General features: G+C 37.5%; 2 protein-coding genes across 3 annotated transcripts in view; one reads left to right on the forward strand and one right to left on the reverse strand.

Moving 5' to 3' along the window:
• LOC146004095 (uncharacterized) overlaps window positions 1-22,020 on the forward strand; it is a 93,679-nt gene that overhangs the window by 15,014 nt on the left and 56,645 nt on the right. The gene's annotated exons all lie outside the window — the stretch shown is intronic.
• LOC146003945 (uncharacterized) lies at window positions 3,340-20,271 on the reverse strand. 2 transcript variants are annotated; one of them, XM_083142458.1, is made up of 3 exons: window positions 20,060-20,271; window positions 8,833-9,086; window positions 3,340-3,916 (listed from the first exon to the last, which is right to left on the reverse strand). In XM_083142458.1, exons 2-3 carry the CDS (start codon window positions 9,071-9,073, stop codon window positions 3,552-3,554), a joined length of 606 nt encoding a protein of 201 aa, XP_082998584.1. In that variant the 5' UTR covers window positions 9,074-9,086; window positions 20,060-20,271; the 3' UTR covers window positions 3,340-3,551. The 2 variants fall into 2 exon arrangements, with proteins under 2 accessions (XP_082998584.1, XP_082998583.1); XM_083142457.1 differs by having other exon boundaries at window positions 20,056-20,268.

A 22,020-nucleotide genomic window follows, 5' to 3' on the forward strand; every position in this document is an offset into this window, starting at 1 on the left:
AGCCTGATAGAATCTTTTCATCATTCGTCACCATGAAAGCATCAAGTGTTATCTTTCATCCTTGCCATCATGCTTAGCTACAAGAGACAGAAGAGCACATAAAATATGAAAAATACAATGAATATATGAAGATGACCCACAACTGATTGGTACTGCAAAACTAACCCCCTGGATTAAAACCAAGGCAAAAGAATTCCTTGTGGTTGTTCGCTTGTGAATTTTTTACATTCGTATATGCAGCAGATCCGTAGCTAGAATTGATTTCTAAGGGAGGTTCACGGGTTATCAAGGGGAGTTTTGTAAACCAAGTCCATTAAAAAAAATAACGATGTTAAATGGAGGTATGTTACGTGTGTGTGTGTGGGTGTGTGTGCAGGAGGGTGGGGGGTCATTAAGTTAATATAAAATATAAAATTTAGAAATATCATACAAATACTACAGTTTGTTCTATATCTTCTAAACATCTCATGAATATGGCCCAGGACTTTATGTTATAACATATTTTTTTATTTGGCATCGGATCGAATAAAGTGGTGAGATCTTTACATATCTGATGAAAATCAGTCGAAATAGATGAACTTGATAAGGCATAATAAGGCCACAGGTCAGCAAAGGTACAGAGAAAGTACATCTGTTAAAGAACTTTCTAAAGTCTAGGGAAGCTTGTAAATACTTGCCGCAACTTCTGTTCATAAACCAGATGAACGAATGTAATAGCTACATTTCACGTTCTGTGAATTTATTCTTCACCAAGTTGTGAGCGAAATAATATTTGCTGTCTACATTTTCACTTCTCATTGCAACAAATTATATAAAATAGTTTTACCTAAGGATCAAGAAAGTGTGGGGCATTACCCCCACACCCCCTATACGCCTTCATGGCGTGGTGCTAAGCACAGGGGAACACTTTACCTTTTTTTTAATGCCAAGGGGACCAACAGCAGTGCCAGGGGAGAGGGAGGGGGATGCTTGGTTACGGGCCTGAGATGCAGTGAAGTTAGTGAGCAGTTTAATTGACAAGACTTGACAGATATAAATGAAACTACTCATTTCCATAAAGAATGCATGTTTCTGCATTTGAGAGATTCAAGACAATGCGTAAAATTTACACCATATTTACAATGATCTGAATTGCATTGTCAGAGTTGGTTGTAAGTCCTCCTTATGCTCAGACGGGTAATGGGATGGACCCTGCAGTTTAAAGGGGGACCCGAAACACCACTCTAGTGTGCAGGATTTTTTTTTCATAGGGGGCTGGAATTGTAGAGGTGGATATTACATAAATTAATTCTGTTGGATATAGTATAAAATATTTCATAATTTTCATTTTTAACCTAAGTTTTAAAAGTTGTTCAACAAAAATGGTAACCGGGGTTCATTTTAAGGGAGGGTTTGTACCAGAGTTCTTTACTGCTTTCATACGAAAATTTTGTTTTTTCTCAAACTTTTGGGAAGAGCTATAGCACCATCAGCTCCCCATTTTCACACACCAGTGTGAACCACTATACAATGTGCCTTCACCAGGTATCCATCTTAGTTAGAGACCCTTGATTACAAGTTACCACCGCACCATCTGGGAGGCTGCACAAACTGCATTGTTGTCGAATATTGTGACCTGATATATTCAGTAAGGTAAGAAACGTAAACTTACAGCCACCAGTTCAGGACTGATAATTTTTTTTAATACCGTCACATCCTAATTACGCAGTATTTGTTTGATTTCCAGTAAGCGTGCAGTCCAGTCCTTAAAGAGCCTCACTTTAAAGTCCAGGTCCAGGTTATATTAGCCTTTATCAGTACAAAATAGATTTAAAATTAACTTTTTTAATGCTCTGTGCCTACTGTTGCTTCACCTCAGTATGGGCATCGTTGGACATGGTCCATCGACCTCCCACCTGAAAATTGACATCGTTCATTTCAAGTTAGAATCAGTTCAAATCAGAGATAAAGTTCATTTAGTATTTGAACAGAATAACTAAAGTAAAAACTGCATTGGATTGAAAACCTTGAGCACAGGCTCATAGCTAGAATTGATCTCGAGGGAGGGGGAGCTCATGGGTTATCAGGGAGAGCTTTGTAAACCAAATTCATTTTTAAATAGTTTAACAGTAATAAATTACGGTAAATTGTGTGTGGGTGGAGGGGGAGGGTGGTCATTAAGTTAATGTAAAATACAAAATTTAGATATCGTACAAATACTCTGACATCATCCCTTACTAGACACTCCACACTATTTTTGATAATCCAGAAAAGAAAAAAAAAGCACAAGATTCAATCATAGTGCCTACCTTACATTCTACCCACCGGCCGAAGCAATAAAACTTCTCTTTGTTCCCAAAACTTGGGAGCTGTTGACCTTTGACGCAGATGTGGAAAGAATAGGGATAACAACGTCAAAGTTGCAGATTTCTGTTTAAATGGGAGGCTGCAAGAAGGACAGCGATGGTAGAGATAAAGATGCTTCCCTATGGAAGAACTTTCTAAAGTCTGGACAATCATCTAAATACTTTCCCGCTACTTTGAATTCTGCTAATAAACAAGAGAACGAATGTAATAGCTGCTGTTCATTTTCTGTGATTTTATTCTTCACCAAAGTTGTGAGTAAAATAATATCTGCTATCTATATTTTCGCCCTTCACTGCAAACAAATTATACAAAATAGTTTTACCCAATGTCAAGAAGGCTGAGCCTCCCCTGGCTACGGGCTTGCTTGAGCATAAGATACGGGAACCAGATTATGGTTTCATATTCTACCATTTAGAACAAAGCATAAATGGTTCCACAATTTATAAAATTACGAAAATTAGTGTTTTACAAGAAAGGTTACACAATAAAAACGTTGTGACCAAAACTTTCTCCTCACTTTAAAACCTTTTTCTTGAACGAGGAGAGTAAAAGTTAATAAGAAAGTAGAATTACTGTGTATTTCAATACACTGACTGTATGAAATGTAAAAATGCAATGAAAAACTATTGTGCTTAAAATTCGCTCATCTGGTGAATCCAGTAGAAAAGTACCTCAATACAAAATTTATAATTAAATAGTATTTATTTTATGGTTATATTATTGCATAACAATACCAATAAACATGGTAATAATAATATAATTATTATTTCTATTCAAGCTTTGGCAAAGGCTGGACCCCCCCCCCCATAATAAAAATATCTGGCGATGCCCATGGAGGCCAGTGGGTGCCTAGTTTCACATGATTCACTACTATCTATGACACATTTATCTATTTTGAATGACTGGAAAATTAGGTGAAGTTTAAAATGAACAAGGACACACAATATGCAAACAGTAAGCATGAAATGCTACAAGCAAATGATAGAATGCACATTTTGTAGGTTAGCAGTCTTTATTTAAGTAGATTAACAGTCTTTATTTAACAGTTACATCATGGAAGTATATGGCTGAAAGGTTCTTATCCATTTAACCCTTCATTTTCATTGTATGTTTGATAAATTTGCATTTCCTTCATGAGTATGTTGTACTCTAAGTTGTAAGATAACAGCTTGACACTTCCATAAAACCCTTGTCTGGTTTGTAAGTTAATCCTGAGGAGGCATAGATTTATTAAGTGCATTATTTGAAGTTGCACAATATCCATTGTAGCTATCCACAATGAAGTTACTTGCATGAGCAAAAAATGGCCGCTCCTCCTTAATAGTTTTAAAAAATGCCATGTGTTGTCGAACGGTCCACCCAAGTTTGGAGGCAGCTTTCTTCACCCACTCCTGACAGTTCTGCAACATTGTAAGGTATGGTTTACCATTGAGCTCATTCCCTTCAGCGATTTTCTTAACTTCCGCTGGTGACATGAACACTGACCCTAAAAGTTCATACTTGCCCTCTTCCATAGGCCTATGCTTCTTGTAAGAACCTTGTAAAGTGCTGCTGTTTAAATCACATAAACCTAAGAGGGAAAAAAATATATTGCCAATAAACTACAATCTCTGATAGCTTTTGATAAATATTCACACTGTTCACAAGGCCATGAGTACTCCAATGGTAGAATCCATAAACTTATTAAGAATAATTAATCACACTATTGCTTTAGGCTGAAATGGCATACCAGTTTATTGATACAAAGCAGATAACTCCACTCACTGTGTGAAAATTTATTTCACATTGTGCCTGAAAGGTTAAAAGCTACACTGCCAAAAGGGAAAAATATAAAGGTTAGTCAGTGGAAAATAAGTCACCTCGCATATCTAAACGTGTAGATGCTGCAGCTTCATGACATATTTTCCACTGGAAGGGAGTTCTGTTGTTGTCCTGCACGTGGCAGTCACATCACATGCTTGTGTGAAGCAGTGTGAGTGTGAGCCGTGTGAAGTGCAGATGTGCAGGGACTTGACATCCGGTACATCATGGAGGCCAGTAAGGAAGAGCAGCAAGCAGTCGTGCATTTCCTGGTGGTGGAAGGCATCTACCGGGTGACAACGGAACCCCCTTCCAGTAACAGGAGTTTTGTGGAGCCACGGCATCTACATGTTGAGATATACGAGGTGACCACTTTTCCACTGACTGACCCATATATTATGAACTGTCTACATACAGGATGGCTCAATAAGTCACTTAACACCCTCAGTACAAGGTCACTGCGGCATGGAATGTGAAAATGGCGATGACCAATCATTGCCTGGCCAAGGGGGAACCACATTGACGCCACCCACACGGTCGGCGGCCATCTTGATGTCCGCCATCTTGATGTCCGCCATCTTGAATTCAACTTCAGAATTTTAAATGGGAAGGGGGTCGTGTGAAATATCAAAATGGGCTAGAATTTCACGAGAAATGCAATGGTGAAGGTTTTTTCGACGTATCTTTAACCAGTAAAAAGTTATGACTGAATTATTGTACCAATTTGCTCCTTTTCGAGGTGTTAGAAAAATGCCTTAAAATTTGTTTAGCGCATTGGTAATGCATCGAGATTAAAGTGACGTCTATGGAGAGACGTTCGCATGCCATTGCACACGATTTTAATCGGATACATCCATGAAGAGCTGCGCATTATAAATGGTTGTTGCGAACAATTTACAGCGTGACGCTTCCATTGAATTAAAAGTCCTTCACAGTGACTTAAAAGTCCTTCACAGTGACAAGGCTAATGTTTATGTTCAGAAGAAAGTTTATAAACAGAATATTCGATGCTTTTTATCTGATAACCCATTTTCGACAGATCAAAGCTGAATGGTTAGTGTTGGTAAGTTAATGGTGTGGCGTGCTGTGTGGAACACGATTGGTTAGTCAATTTTCCATCAACGAAACCTTAAATGCTTAGGGCTACTTGGATTTGTTAAATAAACAGTTTTTTTCATCCTTGCTTATGGAAGAAGGTACTTTTTACAGAGTTTTTTCAATAGGGAAGAACACCAGAACACTTATGGGAACGTTATGAACCAGTTTTTGTCCAAAGTTAGTTATCAGATGACAATGGTCGCATATTCTGTTTATGAACTTCGTTATGAACATAAACATTAGCCTTGTCACTGTGAAGGACTTTTAATTCAATGGAAGCGTCACACTGTAAATTGTTCGCGACAACCATTTATAATGCGCAGCTCTTCATGGATGTATCCGATTAAAATCGTGTGCAATGGCATGCGAACGTCTCTCCCTAGACGTCACTTTGATCTCGATGCATTACCGAAGCGCTAAACAAATTTTAAGGCATTTTTCTAACACCTCGAAAAGGAGCAAATTGGTAAAAGAATTCAGTCATAACTTTTTACTGGTTAAAGATACGTCGAAAAAACCTTCACCATTGCATTTCTCGTGAAATTCTAGCCCATTTTGATATGTCGCACAACCCCCTTCCCTTTTAAAATTCTGAAGTTGAATTCAAGATGGCGGACATCAAGATGGCCGCCGACCGTGTGGGTGGCGTCAATGTGGTTTACCCTTGGCCTCATAACGATTGGTCATCACCATTTCCATGTTGCGCGCTGCAGTGGCCTTGTACTGGGGGTGTTAAGTGACTTATTGAGCCACCCTGTACTATTATTAACCTTTTTAACCCATAAGAATGTGCATGTGGGTAAAAATTCCCAAGGTGGTTATAAATTATTGAGCACATTTCAAGAGCAAATAAAGAAAGAACTACATAAAGTACCCATATTTAGTTTCTTGTGTTTAATAAATCTTCCTGAATAGTTTTATTTACAAAACGTGCGACGAGTCAATTTACCCAGGGTTCTTGTAAAAGTGTCTCTCTCACTTGATTCCTCATGACTTCAGAGACAGACTGGTGGTCTGCCAGCACCTTTCCTATGCCTATCCTTAAATTGTTGATACCAATGTTTTATGAGTCTTTACTAGGAGGATTACACTTGTACATCTTTGAACAGTTATTACATATTTTGGTTTCATGAAATCAAAGAACGCACATAGCTTTATCTTGTACGGTAGCCATCTTCGTACTAAGGTTCCCTACCTTACCACCAAGGTGTCAAATATGTTTGGTCGATGTCGATGCAAACTCTTACTGTTGCTCTATCATTTGCAAAAATATAATGGTTGCTTCAATAGTGTGTTGTTTTTAATTCATGTATCAGGACGTTAGATGCTTCTTGATTTCTATTTATTACAATAAACACATTTCCAAATTATCCATTGAAAATGCAAGCCAATTATCTCTGAGCAATAATGTCTTGTCTTGAGAAAACAATCTTTCCACATCACATATAGTCGTCGGTCATGCATTTTAAAGTGGGAGATCTCATGCATCAATATCACGTACATGCTCACTCAGAAAGTAGACAACTTTACATAGTTTTTCAGTGATCCTGGGTTCGAATCCCAGCCTGAGCATGGATGTTTGTGAGTGTCCATTCATCAATCTCATCATATCATCACTCATCCCAATCTTCGCAAATTAGCCAAAAGTGGCACAAAAAGCGAAGTAAAATAAAGCAAATCAATCTTTACACAGTTTTTGGTACCCTCTTTTTTTTTCACCCCAAACAGATTATGGAATTTGTCTCAAAGCACTCCCATATGCATCCCTGCTAAAAAGTCAAATTTCCTTTGAACTGCACTTATGTCGTTCACTGTTTCGAAAAGCAGTTGTGTGGATCCTTTTTTTTTTTATCATGTCACACAAATGCTTAGATTTGCAGACAGGAACCTCAAATTGCTTTGTAAACATCCATTCACAACACAGGCAAAATTTCAGAATTATTTGTTCTGGAGTCCCGAATAGGATAGTAATTTACAAATCGACTATGTGTTTTGTCTATTTTATGTGTTAACTCCCATAATAGGTGTTCGGAAATATTATTTTGTCTGGAATATCTAAAATATGTACATATTATGCTTTCCCTAAAAATATGTTAAATGTGCTAAAGTACAATTAAGCATTTTTATGTGAAATAAGACTGCAGATTACATTGCAACCATATGTTGGCACTTGAATGGAGTTTAGCCGACTTCTGAAGCAACAGAAAAATCCACTTCCGATTTATAACCATCCTGCATAAAATTAGTTTAATCAATACAGGAATTGTTATTAACATGCTTTAAATGATTATAATTTTGACCTACGAAGTATGCCACTGCATGCACTATATGATGAACACTCTCACACACAAGTGTGGCCGTGGTGGCTCAGTCAGTAACGCGTCTGACTACCATGCTCAAGGTCCCGGGTTCGATTCCCGGCCGGTTCAAATCCGGGAACTTTTCTAACGGTGGAAGCGGCCCCGGCGCCCACCCAGCGTCGAATAAAATGGGTACCTGGGGGAAACCCTGGGGGGTGAAGGCGGTCAGGGGCGTGATGCTGATCACATCACCCACATTCACGACCGGATCAAGAAAGTGTGGGGCGTTACCCCCACACCCCCTATACGCCTTCATGGTGTGGTGCTATGCACAGGGGAACACTTTACCTTTACCTTTTTTTACCTCTCACACACAAGTAATGTTATATAACTGAAAAGAAGGACTTTTAAAATATGTACATTAAAAAGAAACTGCCTATAGGCTACATGTAATCCTCGATCTTAACACATGGCAAAAAACTGGGGAACAATAAAAATTCTTTAAGCATTTTCAGATAATATCATTCATCCATACACTTAATTTATGCCTAATATCACCATGATCTTACATTTTGGCACACACAGGAGGGGCCTACAAATTCCAGCAAAAAAAATGCAGGTTCGTTCAGGCCTTCTACTGAGGTCTATGGCATAGAGTGCATTGCTCTTTCAACTGAGCTACCGCACCAAGTTTATTTTTCCCTAGTTTTCGCTTCTGGTGTGTTACCAGTGGTAGATTTGTCAACCACTTATCAGGAAAAAAAACAATGGCTGCTGACTCAAGAGCTCAGTTGGTACAGAAGTGGAGGAGTAAGCCAGAGACCGAGATTCGAGTCCTGGTTGAGCTTGCATTTTTCACTAAAACTTGTGTAAAAAATAGAATTTTACGTTAACTTCCATGTGTTGATATTAAGTATAACAACTGGAATGCAATATCTAATATGAAAATACAAAAAAAAGTGTCTACTAAAAATAAACAGCAAATACTTACTTTTTTTTTTAAATACTCACTTACCTTCTATTGTTCTGTAACTCCGGGAACTTTTCTAACCTTGGAAGTGGCCCCGGCGCCCACCCAGCGTCGAATAACATTGGGTACCTGGGGGAAACCCTGGGGGGTAAAGGCGGTCAGGGGCATGATGCTGATCACATCACCCCTACTCACGACCAGATCAAGAAAGTGTGGGGCGTTACCCCCACACCCCCTATACGCCTTCATGGCGTGGTGCTAAGCACAGGGGAGCACTTTACTTTTTTTTCTTTTCTTTTTTTTTAAATACTTACTTACCTTCTATTGTTCTGTAACTACCATTGCCAAAGTCAAGCACCAAAATCCAATGTTGAAATTCTGTTGAGGTGGCATTCTCCAAACCTTGCACCGCTCTTGTGAACAAATACACCAATGCAAAACGGCGCTTGTCTTCAAATTCTTCCGGTACACCCAATATCCTGTTATAGTAAAGGCGAGAAGCATTGCTGGCAACGCCACCATGCGTTGATACACTTAGACCAACTGGCAAAAAAGACATGGCTTACCAGGATCTGAAAGAAAAAGAAAAAAATATATGTATCAGTGTTCAAAACTGAAAGGGTGAAATGGTGCAAATTGGCACTTAATACCGTGCGTCCATTTCGATCTGCAGCCGAGAGATCGGGAGAAGCGTGGCGGGCGGCACTGACGGAGATGCCGACATTTGCGGCCTGAAATGCCCGCTTATTTTTATGGACATATGCATTCATTTATATAAATATTGCAAAACGAGCACTAACCTGTGTTATAAGAGTATGGTTTTAATTTTAGTAGCTTAGTGACTGTATGTGCCGATGATTTTGACACGCCAACCTCTTGTGAAACGCGGCGTAGAGGTTTGTTTGGAGAACGTTCTAACGCTGCACCAATATCATCGAGTTTTGCTTCGGTTAGAATCTGTCGTTTTTGCTTAGGTGTTTTAAAATTTAACGATACAGTTTCTCGTAATTTATGGACAAGATATCTAACCGTATCTCTGTGTGGAGTTGAAACGCATGGGAATTTCTGTACAAATTACCTACACACGTCTCTACACGAGTTTGTTTTCACGTAGGTACGTGTCATACATAAAAAAATCTTTGTTCTAACGTGAATCTTGCGGCTGGCATTCCAATCGTCTCACTGACACGTCACACATACGCACTACAATAACACAAACAAGTAACTGCAAGTAACCAAGAATAACACTCTTGCGCATAGTACGAAATTAACACGCTCTTGGTTTACATTGCTCGCCACTATATTTATAACTCTGTCTTCATCTAGTCGCGAAGGAACAAAAAACTCGATCTCGGATATTTCGGATTGCGAGGAAGCTCACGAAAACCATTCACTTTTATCGGTTTCGTCTGCAGTGTAATCCTGATACAGTGTTGCACATTCGAAACCTCCAAACGATTCCCATCGCCACAAAACTCTTTTAAGGATATAAACTTAAGCAGGACGTTACTGATCAAAACCATGATTAAAATGCTTTTTTATCTGTGGCTCTTAACATTGTTTCTAAAGCGTATTTATTTGTGTATATAAGAGCAGAACTTGGATGAATTACAGAAGAACTTTTGCGTGTTATAACACAGGTTAGTGATCGTTTTGCAATATTTATATAAATGTCTGCATATGTCTATAAAAATAAGCGGGCATTACAGGCCGCAAATGTCGGCTTCTCCGTCAGCGCCGCCCGCCACGCTTCTCCCGATCTCTCGGCTGCAGATCGAAATGGACGCACGGTATATTGCATCAATGTGACAAAGTTGAAAACATACTTGCTACCTTGGAATAACATTAAGTAAGAAATTTACAAGTTGCATTTGCAAACTAAGGGCTGATGATAGAATACATCTGTATGAGGGACATTCATAAAGTAATAATTATTGCCAAGAAAGAATACAGTAACGCACATGAGTTTATTCACAAAAACTCCACCCAAAGTGACACAACTCCCATCATGTACCAACTTGCAGATGCCATTGCTGAAGAAGTCATTTATCTCACTGTCCAGGAAGTAATTTACCACAGCAATGATGTTGTCATGATCATCATGGAAATGCTTCTGCTGCAGAGGCTTCTTCATTTCTGGAAAGAATAAGAAGTCCCTGGGTGCAAAATCCAGGAAATATGGAGGGTAATGGAGAATTTCGAAGCCCAAAGTACCTGCATGAGTCACAGTCTCCTGAGCAGAATGGGCAGTCTGCAAGCATGAGGGACTCCACTTTCCTCACAATTTTGGGTTCCTCCAAGAAGGTTGCCACCCGCATTCTTCATCTTGCAGACTTGTTGCATCACTGAAACCTTCTATGCACCTTACCACTGTGTCATATGATGTACACAGCCATAAGTTCATCGTGGATTTCTTTTGCAATTTTTTCTTTCAAGAACAAAAGGTCAATCACACCTCAAACTTTAACTGGCTCCATGGGCTGCACCATCTTGGTTTTCAAATCATCTAGTGGTGTTCCATAGAACTTCTATGTGCTTAATGTGTACCAATCCGATAGCTGAAAGACCAAAGGCTTCCCCACAGTGCAAATCCTTGAAATAAGCACGCAAGTAAAAAGCAAAAATTATTACTTTATGAACGTCCCTCATATTATGCGCTGAAGTAAGGCAGAACACATACTCTATACAAATACTTTCTTTTTCCAAATTTCTCACAAAATAATTTCATGTACTCGTTACTTCAGGTATACTCTAAGAAGGGATAAAATGTTCCAAAAATCTGAAGCCACGACAGGTTGACTTTGGCTTCCTATTCAATTACATTGGTTCTCCACAGAAAATATTTTTACAGCTCCATATACAGGGTGGCTCAATAAGTCACTTAACACCCTCAGTACAAGGCCACTGCGGCATGGAATTTGAAATTGGCGATGACCAATCGTTATCTGGCCAAGGGGGAACCACATTGACGCCACCCACACGGTCGGCGGCCATCTTGATGTCCGCCATCTTGAATTCAACTTCAGAATTTTAAATGGGAAGGGGGTCGTGCGACATATCAAAATGGGCTAGAATTTCACGAGAAATGCAATGGTGAAGGTTTTTTCGACCTATCTTTAACCAGTAAAAAGTTATGACTGAATTCTTTTACCAATTTGCTCCTTTTCGAGGTGTTAGAAAAATGCCTTAAAATTTGTTTAGCGCTTCGGTAATGCATCGAGATCAAAGTGACGTCTATGGAGAGACGTTCGCATGCCATTGCACATTATTTTAATCGGATACATCCATGAAGAGCTGCTCATTATGAATGGTTGTCGCGAACAATTTACAGTGTGACGCTTCCATTGAATTAAAAGTCCATCACAGTGACAAGGCTAATGTTTATGTTCATAAGGAAGTTCATAAACAGAATATTCGATGATTTTTATCTGATAACCCATTTTCGACAGATCAAAGCTGAATGGTTAGTGTTGGTAAGTTAATGGTGTGGCGTGCTGTGTGGAACACGATTGGTTAGTCAATTTTCCATCCACGGAACCTTAAATGCTTAGGGCTACTTGGATTTGTTAAATAAACAGTTTTTTTTCATCCTTGCTTATGGAAGAAGGTACTTTTTACAGAGTTTTTTCAATAGGGAAGAACACCAGAACACTTATGGGAACGTTATGAACCCGTTTCTGTCCAAAGTTAGTTATCAGATAAAAATCATCGAATATTCTGTTTATGAACTTCCTTATGAACATAAACATTAGCCTTGTCACTGTGAAGAACTTTTAATTCAATGGAAGCGTCACACTGTAAATTGTTCGCTACAACCATTCATAATGCACAGCTCTTCATGGATGTATCCGATTAAAATAATGTGCAATGGCATGCGAACGTCTCTCCATAGACGTCACTTTGATCTCGATGCATTACCGAAGCGCTAAACAAATTTTAAGGCATTTTTTCTAACACCTCGAAAAGGAGCAAATTGGTACAAGAATTCAGTCATAACTTTTTACTGGTTAAAGATACGTCGAAAAAACCTTCACCATTGCATTTCTCGTGAAATTCTAGCCCATTTTAATATGTCGCACGACCCCCTTCCCATTTAAAATTCTGAAGTTGAATTCAAGATGGCGGACATCAAGATGGCCACCGACCATGTGGGTGAAATCAATGTGGTTCCCCCTTGGCCTGATAACGATTGGTCATCACCATTTCCATGTTGCGCGCTGCAGTGGCCTTGTACTGGGGGTGTTAAGTGACTTATTGAGCCACCCTGTATATTTTTTTTGTAAGCGAATCTTAGTGCAGAGATACCAAATTTCTTTTGACCTAATATATATGGATTACCTATTCATTGTAAATGATCATAATTTTTCTTCCTGGGAGGGCAATTCAAAATGTTAGGCCTACTTGCAGTTTCCTTACTACTTTTAGTTCATCTTATTATCAGAACTTAAAGGGACAATTTCTCTGAAGTTCTTCTCTGCGGCAACTGGGGAGCACTGTTGCCAACTGATCTCCTTTGGAACCAGACTGGCTTTTTCATCCACACATTTGGCTGCGAACTGTGGCATCCCCCCCCCCTCCCTGCCCCACTATGATGCCATCACTGGCTCAGGTCCACATAGACATTTCGATGGCTGTTATTTCTTGTTGTTAATATCAAAGGCACCAATTGAAATAAGCGCTTCAGTCAGGAGACATGTTCCGCACTCGGATCTAGTACCCGTCCCACCTTTCCGTGAACTACCACAGCTCTCAGGGGATGAGTCTTGCATGTCTGATATCACACAGGTAAAGAAAGTGGGGGAAGTGACAGTGATTTCCAAAAAAAAACTTCACATAATGAACGTTTTGACTACAATGAATTGAGTAATTGGTAATGGACTTAAATCTTTTTAAGGATTCTTTGGAATTGCTTGCCACCATAGTAAAGGAAAAGAAAGTACTTCAATCTGGAACGAAAATCACATTTATCGAAAAAGAGAAAAAGATTTGCTGTCATTTGTTACCGAAGACAACAACTTGGTATTCTGCAATGACATCGGAAGCCTTCTGAAGAAAATTGGTCTTTCAGAATATAACCAAGTCATTGATGTCTTTTCATTGGCAGTTCAAAACGTAGTTTGAAATGTGTTATTTTAAGTAACGGAAAAAAACATGGTTCTACTCCAATCGGACAAACAAAAGTACAAAACTATATCTTTAGTCTTGGAAAAGATAAAGTACTAAGAACGAACATCAATGGGTGATTTGTGTAGACTTGAAGATGGTTAAGAATGACCCACATTTCATATCATCACTGAACGAAATCGAATCATGTGCCTGCTCTTCATTTATTCTTGAGAAAAACTTTCTTGGCAACAATAAGGCAGTCAACAACACACAATTAGTACAGGATATGCTCTTTCATTCCAACAGAGTGTTAACTCCATTATCTGCACAGTCACTTAGAATGCTTTCCAGGGACGTTGGTGACTTAAGCGAAGAGCAGGGTGAAAGATTTCACCAGGATATAAAAACCATGGAAGATGGGATGCACGCATGACGGCAGACTATTGTTGGAATCTTATGGAGGATTGTTCTGGTAGATCCCACTCTCCAGAAGTCTTACAAAAGGAAGTTCTTGTGTCGAATGACTGGAAAGTTTACATCATAAATCTGTGCTTTTGGTATGAAATAAGTAGATTTTCAGGTATTACATTTTTATTTCAATTTTTAAAGTGTTATATTCATGCTTAAAATATATTAATTTAAAAAAAAAACAAATTAAAATGTCCTGATTTTTATACATTTATTATGGGCGAGCAGAATGAAGAGTGACATATGACATATGTACTATATCTAAAAAAAAATAGAGCTGGTGGGGGGAAACTGGTACCATTTTTGGAATCAGCAGGACAAATATACACACAAACAGAACTAACATTTGAGGCACCAAAACGTGTGTTGGGCAGTGTTATTCATCATATTTTTTTGCAGATCGTATCTGGCTTAATAATCAACTATATTGAAAAAAATGCATACCTGCTTCAAAACTATCACTCTTCACCTTAAGTACAAGGTTCTTCTAACAAAGTTGTATCCAATGTTTTATTTTTCTCCAGGTTGGAATTTTTATGTATAAATCTAGAACCTGAAGTGGGTTGATGTTAAGTTTTAGCTGCAAATCTATTGTTTTCTCTGTAAGCTCACTTTAAGCAGGCCTGAGGGTTATTCCGGAGATGGGAGTTGAAAACTTGGAACATATTTTAATGTGTTTTTTATTGCATTGTTTATTTGTTTTGTGTGGTTCACTAAAATGCCTCTGCTACAATGTAATGTAAGGAGTTTTTTATTGCCACACAATGAATCTTGTAAATAATGTTCATTGTAGGTGTCTTAACAATTTAACTGCGAAACAGGCAATCTGCTTTTCTTTTTAACTGAAAATCTTATCAAATTTTAATTATGAACCCCAAATATCATCAGGTAATTCAAAAATCATTTTAATTTCTACAAAGTTTCTTCATCTCTCCTATTGGAATAAATTTCAAATGTGGTGGCTTACCCCACTTGTGAAGAAGAGTCTATATTACCAGTCTTATTTATTTTCTTCCAGTGTTGTTCTACAATGAATCAACACACCAACTCATTTAAATCCACACCCCCACCCATCCCACATTACTCTTTTTAACCCTCCATTGGTAGACTTGTTCCAGAGTAACGTGGTTGGTAGAGCGTGGCATTTCATTTTTTCTAATATTTTTTTTTATATTCAATTAATTCAATTACATTAATATATTTTATACATATTTTTGTTAAAATGTATATAACTTTTTGAAATTAACATTTTTCTTATGTATTATACTACAATAACAAATACTTTCTTGTATTGCGACATTAATGATTACATATTATGGTACAAAGTATCAAGAAAAATATAACAATATTTTATAATTTTATTTGGAATTAACTTTTGATGTTAACTAATTTGCATAACATTGGTAATAAAATCCAAAATTTATTACTTGTTGAAGAGTGAGATGTACACTCCACCTCGTAATTTCATCACGACCAATATAATCGAGGGAAGGGACAAGTAATATATGTTCATCTTCATAGGGAGATGGATTAGTGTGGCTATCATGATCAAGTTTCAATGTTCAACATTATCTCATAACCCTGAGAGTCAAGTATTGTGCCCAGGTATTATCTTTCTTTATTACTTGCTTCAGGAATACATGTTCGGATCTGCTGTTCTTCATTCATAACAAATATCACACTTCAGAGTTCATTTGGTGAGAAATATTTGCAGTAATAAGTGAATGGATACAAATAACAAAATAATTACCAAACAATCTAGACAAAAAATAGTGAAAAATACGAATTCGATGGGAACGGTAATTGAAAAGAATGGTTACACCATTGGTATACGTGTGACCGTGCCACTCACAAAACACGAACTGTCATCAAAATGGCATGTCTACACAGAGCAGTGCTATGACCTACAGCTAATATCGTCTGGCCACAGACATTACAAGAGACAGCTACACAAGACTGAAAGTGATACCATGATCTCCACCTAAAAAAATTACAATTACATCCTAGGGTGAGCACTGCGTTCACACGTATACCAACAAAGGGTTGGTATCCCTGAAGATGAGAGTGAAGTTAGCTCTCGGAAGCCTATCCGGAAATCACCTGGCTGATTGCCCGAGAAAACTTCTTCAAAGGGTTAAAATATTTTTTCATTTTAATCGCATGCTTCTTTTCAATGATGTGAGCTTACAAATCTGTTCTTCAGTCTAAATTTTTCAATGTTTAAATCATGTTCATGCCATCTTATTCTCAATTTGCTTTAAAACAAAAATAAATAAAGAAAAGAAAACAGATGGCTTGTTCCACAGTTAACATGTTATGTTCCAACAATGTAACATTATTGACAAAATTCATTGTATAACTGCTGCTTTTGTTGGAGTTAAATTTACCCATTGTTATAACTGTAACATTGACCAAACTACCATATTTCACCACATAATCGATGAAGATTTTGTTGCAAAACTGTGGGGTGCGACAACTACAGATATATGAAACTTCTTTTTTAAAGAAAACATTGTGCCAGCATTACCTTTTATTACTAGGTAAACTGTCTTTGGTGCACGATGAATAAAATGCACGGAATACCTGTGAATATATGTTAAAATTGAATAGTCCAAATCAGCACACATCATTTCTTTGCAACAGTTTAGCAAACATTTTTCTGGTATGAAAAAAATAATATATTAGATGTTATTGATTTGTGCATTATAGTCGAAATATTGCACTTGAGAAAATTTACTATAGTGTTGTGAAGTACTCAACAAAAATTTAAGGTAAATGTCTGTTATATCGGAGACACATTTCTTCATTTTTACAGAAGAAACTACTTACGGAAATGAGTTTCTGTAGCATTTTGAAAGTTCGTGGAGGTATTTCCTCAACGTAGAATGATGCACAACAAGAAATAAGCACTTTTGATATAATAAACTTGCATTTTGTGCAAAGCGACAACATTATGCCGTTGTTTCCATTATGTACCTTCATATGGTGCAAGCTCCAAAAGTCACGCGGTCTCGCCAGTGTTTCCAAACGTGCCTTTTTTTACGAGAATTTTTTTTTTTAACTATGCTTACCTACCCTAATCTTACCGGAAATGGTCCGTGGGGCTATCGTGAATGGTTTTTGGGGCTATCCATGAATGGTTTTTGGGGCTATCCGTCAATGGTTTTTGGGGCTCTCCGTCAATGGTTTGCGATGACATAATGAACACGAAAGTAGGTATTTTTTGGTTAAGAAGGTTGGAAATACTGCATACCCACTCCAAATTGACAAAACACAAGCACGACGCGCGATGATCCACAGCTGTGCGTGCCATATCGTATGTTCCGCAATGGAAGAAAGGAACCAAAAGAATTACTTGTAATGTGAAAAATTGAAGTTATTTTCATGTAAAAAGCATAATGGTATGTTCCGCAATACACAATTGGTAAGTACAAACCATACGAAACACAAAATGTACGATTTTAATGTGTCTCCGATATAACTGACATTTACCAAATTTAATCTTCTGTGTCCAAAGATTCTGAGTACTATCATTGGTTTTGTTACCTGACACTCTGAAGTGACAGTTATGGCATGAATGGTTTACCAGCTTTTGGACTGAAAACAGGGTGGGACAATGATGTGGTGATATATGTTAAAAATAAATGTCTGATTTAGGGAGCATGTGTTCTTGTGATATGTTATCTATCAAAACACATATTTAAAACTGTTAACAACCATAAACTACAAGAGAAATAATTACACAAAGCAAGCAATATGTACATACATGAAAAATAAGTTTCATGTTCTAACATTATATTACAGTTCATATTACAAAAGAACTGTGGTGAGTATCTAATGCTAACATCTAACAGTGCTCATGCAGCAACAGTAATCTTTCTGTGCATGAATTCTTCTGGGTAGGGGTACATGGTTCTGTTATCATCCCTGCATGCAAATTTTGTATGCGAGCATGATTGCACATTGATAGAAACGTTATATTTTTGTCAATTTCATTTCTGTTAGAAGTTACTTGTTTTTTCTTTTGGCTTTATGTGTGTACTTTCCTGACGACGTGATTCGAAAAAGTGTTCTTGGGTTACCAGCCAGGTTAAATCAGCGTTAGCTTCCAACATTTTGAGCACATACATTTCTCTCATCTCCATATTCCCTCAAAACGTTGGAAGCTAACACCGATTTAACATGGCTGATAACCCGAGAACACCTTTTTTTTAAAACAATGTGCTGTGGGATACAACTGTGGTTGTTTGTGGCACATCACTTCTGTGCCACTTGACACATTTCACACTGGAACCGCATAGCAGAAAATGTTACATTTAATTGTGTTGATAACTTTACTTACTTTGTTAGGTTAGGAGTGCTAGATTTGTTAGTGTTAGCATTTGCAAGTGTTTTACGAAGTGTGCATACAAATAAAAAATGCATACATTGGTCCAGGATAGGCAGTTTTTGACTTACGCAGGCCATATTTTGGTGTGGTTTCCCTACCCTGGAATCTATTTTATGTTTCCTAAAACATTGAAATCCGTAACAATAATATTTTTTCAAAAATCTTGAGAGGGCACATTCGGCCTAGGGGCCCATCAGTTGATTATTATAGTAATTCAAAACTGCACGTGTAGTTATAGTGAATTCATAAACTTTCATAAATTTTCTAACATGAGTGCAAGTACAAAAATGTTGTTGCAATTCCACAAATTATTGAGGACTTTCATGTCCATGGCATGGGTATCGAATAATTATTATTATTATATTATAATTAATTCTAACTAATGCAAAAGAATGGAATAGGGTAAGAGATATATGTGTAGGTAAACTTTAAAAGTACATTGTGGTGGCAAGGATAAACGGAGCGAATTTACAATATAGAGAAAGTCTCCAATTTTGTTAATTTTCGGTACACTAACTAATTTTGACCTCCTAATCACGAATGTTGAAAAAAACCAGGGGTCACGTCTGAAAATTTGAAAAACAAGCCGATTGAATTTTTAATATATATAGGTGTATATGCGTAGTTTTACGAACAAAAATGTAATCTCCTGTCATTGTGTCCAACCACGCCGTTGTTTTACAAGAAAATGATTTATGATGTTCAATTCTAGTACAATCCCTATTTTTTCGATGAATTTAGGGGTGAAATGAGTGCTAATGGAACCTAACCTAACAGGCCTAACCTAACCTCGTGTGAATGGTTCGTGGGGCTACCCGTGGATGGTTTTTGGGGCTAACGTCAATGGTTTGTGGGGCTACCCGTGGATGGTTTTTGGGGCTAACGTCAGTGGTTTGTGGGGCTACCCATGGATGGTTTTTGGCGCTAACAAACAATTTTTCATCAAAATGTACAATTTCCAGACGTGGCCCCCGGTTTTTTAAAACAGATTCGTGATTAGAAGGCCAAAACTAGTTAGTATACCGAAAATTAACGAAATTGGAGACTTCCTCTATATTGTAAATTCTTACTGGATAAACAGTCAGGACTTTATCGAAATAAATATACTTTTACACCTTGACTTTCTTTACACTTTCAGTTTTTCATTCACAATACCATAGCACCAGATGAAATATGCCAGGAATTGCAGGGTACATTACAATGTTATCCTTCGTTTCCCAAATTCTCCCATATGTTGGTTAGAACAAATTTCCGCTCTCAATAATTTCTAAAATAACTCCTAATCCAAAAAAAAAATATGCAAACGTCTAAATAGATCAGAGTAGACAAATTGATTAATCATGGACCCTCCCTCTGTTCTGAGAAGTTTTTAACCTTTTTTTTTTTTTACAAGGAATTGTTTTGTATTACTTTAATATTTTATTTAACACTACACCGCCAACTAAGACAAACACAAAAATGCATGAATTAAAGTTGATGAACACATGAGAGCGATGCTGTGAGAGAACAAAGAGTACCTGTGAACAACCATAAATTAGTTTCACAATTATTTTTTTTTTATTTGCACTCCAACATACCTACTTAATATTTGGCTATTCCTGCGTGAGTCACTTGGTGTAGTAGCTTGCTTCTTCGCCCCAATTATTATTTTAAAATCACAAATTGACGGGAACGACAAAGATTACCTATGTATGTATTATCCTTGGGACTGGCAGTGATACGAGCTTTGAAAAGTCCATACAACAAAATGAACACGCAGGATGAGGAACTTTTCTAAACTAAAATGATCATATACTTGAAGTTTCGTAATGCGCTCTAAATTGATCAGTGTTAGTAAAGTCACTAGCTGTATAAGACAGTAACAATACAGCAGTCAAAGCGTTATGTTAGATTATATGGTAAACATTCAGACTTTATTTTGCACTTCAATAATTAACACGGAATTTCCAACCCTTTATCATGTTTTCCCATGCCATGCAATGATACCAACTAACAGGAAATTCTCCACAACTTCATTTCCCCAAGAGCTTACATTTCCACTGCTACTTCCTGTCCTGCTACATCAGAAGTCCACAGTTTCACAACAAGCGTAGAATATAGAAGGACAACAAGTAATATACCACGAGACAAGATGGTTAAAAAAATTGCCATTGCCACAATTAAAATTAAAACAACGAAGTAATTTTTATCGTATTGCAGCATAAACTGTATAAATTAATTTTTCGCGATAGCAATAATGATTACTTATTTGATAATTATTACGATTATGTACACAGTTACAAGGACCGTAATTTCACAATCATAACCACAGCGTAGGCGGATAACCGATAGTTTCACTCTATGAGCAGGAATATTTTTACATTATGAGTAAGCAACACTACATTATCAGCTGATATGCGCAGTTCGGGATTTCCCCGATAAAATATCGACATTTGTGGTGTTTTGCTTGACAAAACACATCAAATGTTGATCATTATTCACATATAGCTATACAGTGACTACATATTCATGGAGAATACGCTAGTGAACATGCCAACAACAAATTCCAAGCTCAAGTGTGGTTAACGAAAGTACACAGATGGCAATGGATTTTCTAATCTCGAATTTCCCGTTTAGTAGCTACGTCGAAAAGTTTCCCTCTTCAGTACAAAAATTCCCTGTCTGGCGGACAAAAGGCACCTGCTCACAACTCACATTTCTGGTTCGTTTGAACGGTTTACGAAAAAGGAAAACGAATGTCAAAGATTTTTGGTTCCCACTTTCAAAACTTAAATTACAGCTGTGAATATGGCCAGCAAGCTTCCTTAAATGTAGCTTTTTCATACACTTCACTCTTTACATGTTCCTATCTCTATGGTTAGGGCTCGAAAGTTGCTAACCTAAAAGACAGGGACGGCGACAGGGGTGGGCACGGGTGGGCAAGCGCCCACCCAAAAATTCCTGTGCCCACCCGATTGCCCACCCAATCATATTCAATAAATACATATACTTGGATATATAGAGCCCGGAAGTTTGGCAAAATGCCTCTTTTTATCTACTGCATATATTGATAAAATTTTTCCGGATATACGTTTCTTATGTTGTTTCGAATGTTTTAGAAGCCTTTTCATTTTGCCTATTTTGCCTATTTGGGACCCAGGGGTTTATCCAGGATTTTTTCCTTGGGGGGGGTGCTGGAAAATTTTGGGGGGGTGTAAGTTTGGGGAAATTAAGTGCATATTTTGGACCTTTTTAAAAAATGTTCGCCCTCATTCAATTTCTTCAAGGATGTTTCTAGAGATTAACGCCCCCTTCCCTTCACGTAACATTTCAGAAGAAAAAAGATGTCAAATACAGGAAAAGATGGAAAATAGATTAATGTTAACATTGCAGTTTAACGTTTCGAGTATTGCTTTCCTTCCGATAATGTTTAGTACTTCATTTAATCAATCGTTGGACAAAAAACAAGGGATGACATTAAAAACACAAAATTTTAAAATGTTATTACCAGGAATCATTTCATGCAATTCTTAAGCTAGTTATGAAGAAATTAGGAACACTTG

This window comes from Lepisma saccharinum, chromosome 21 (genome assembly GCF_977018435.1).
Source record: "Lepisma saccharinum chromosome 21, izLepSacc3.1, whole genome shotgun sequence".
Taxonomy (NCBI): Eukaryota; Metazoa; Arthropoda; class Insecta; order Zygentoma; family Lepismatidae; genus Lepisma; species Lepisma saccharinum.

Excerpts from the sequence above, each read along its gene's own strand:
- LOC146003945 (XM_083142458.1), bottom strand. The coding sequence starts at position 9,073 with ATGTCTTTTTTGCCAGTTGGTCTAAGTGTATCAACGCATGGTGGCGTT. Across the intron at positions 3,917-8,832 it reads TAGTTACAGAACAATAGAAG|GTTTATGTGATTTAAACAGC; the intron begins GTAAGTAAGTAT and ends TTTCCCTCTTAG.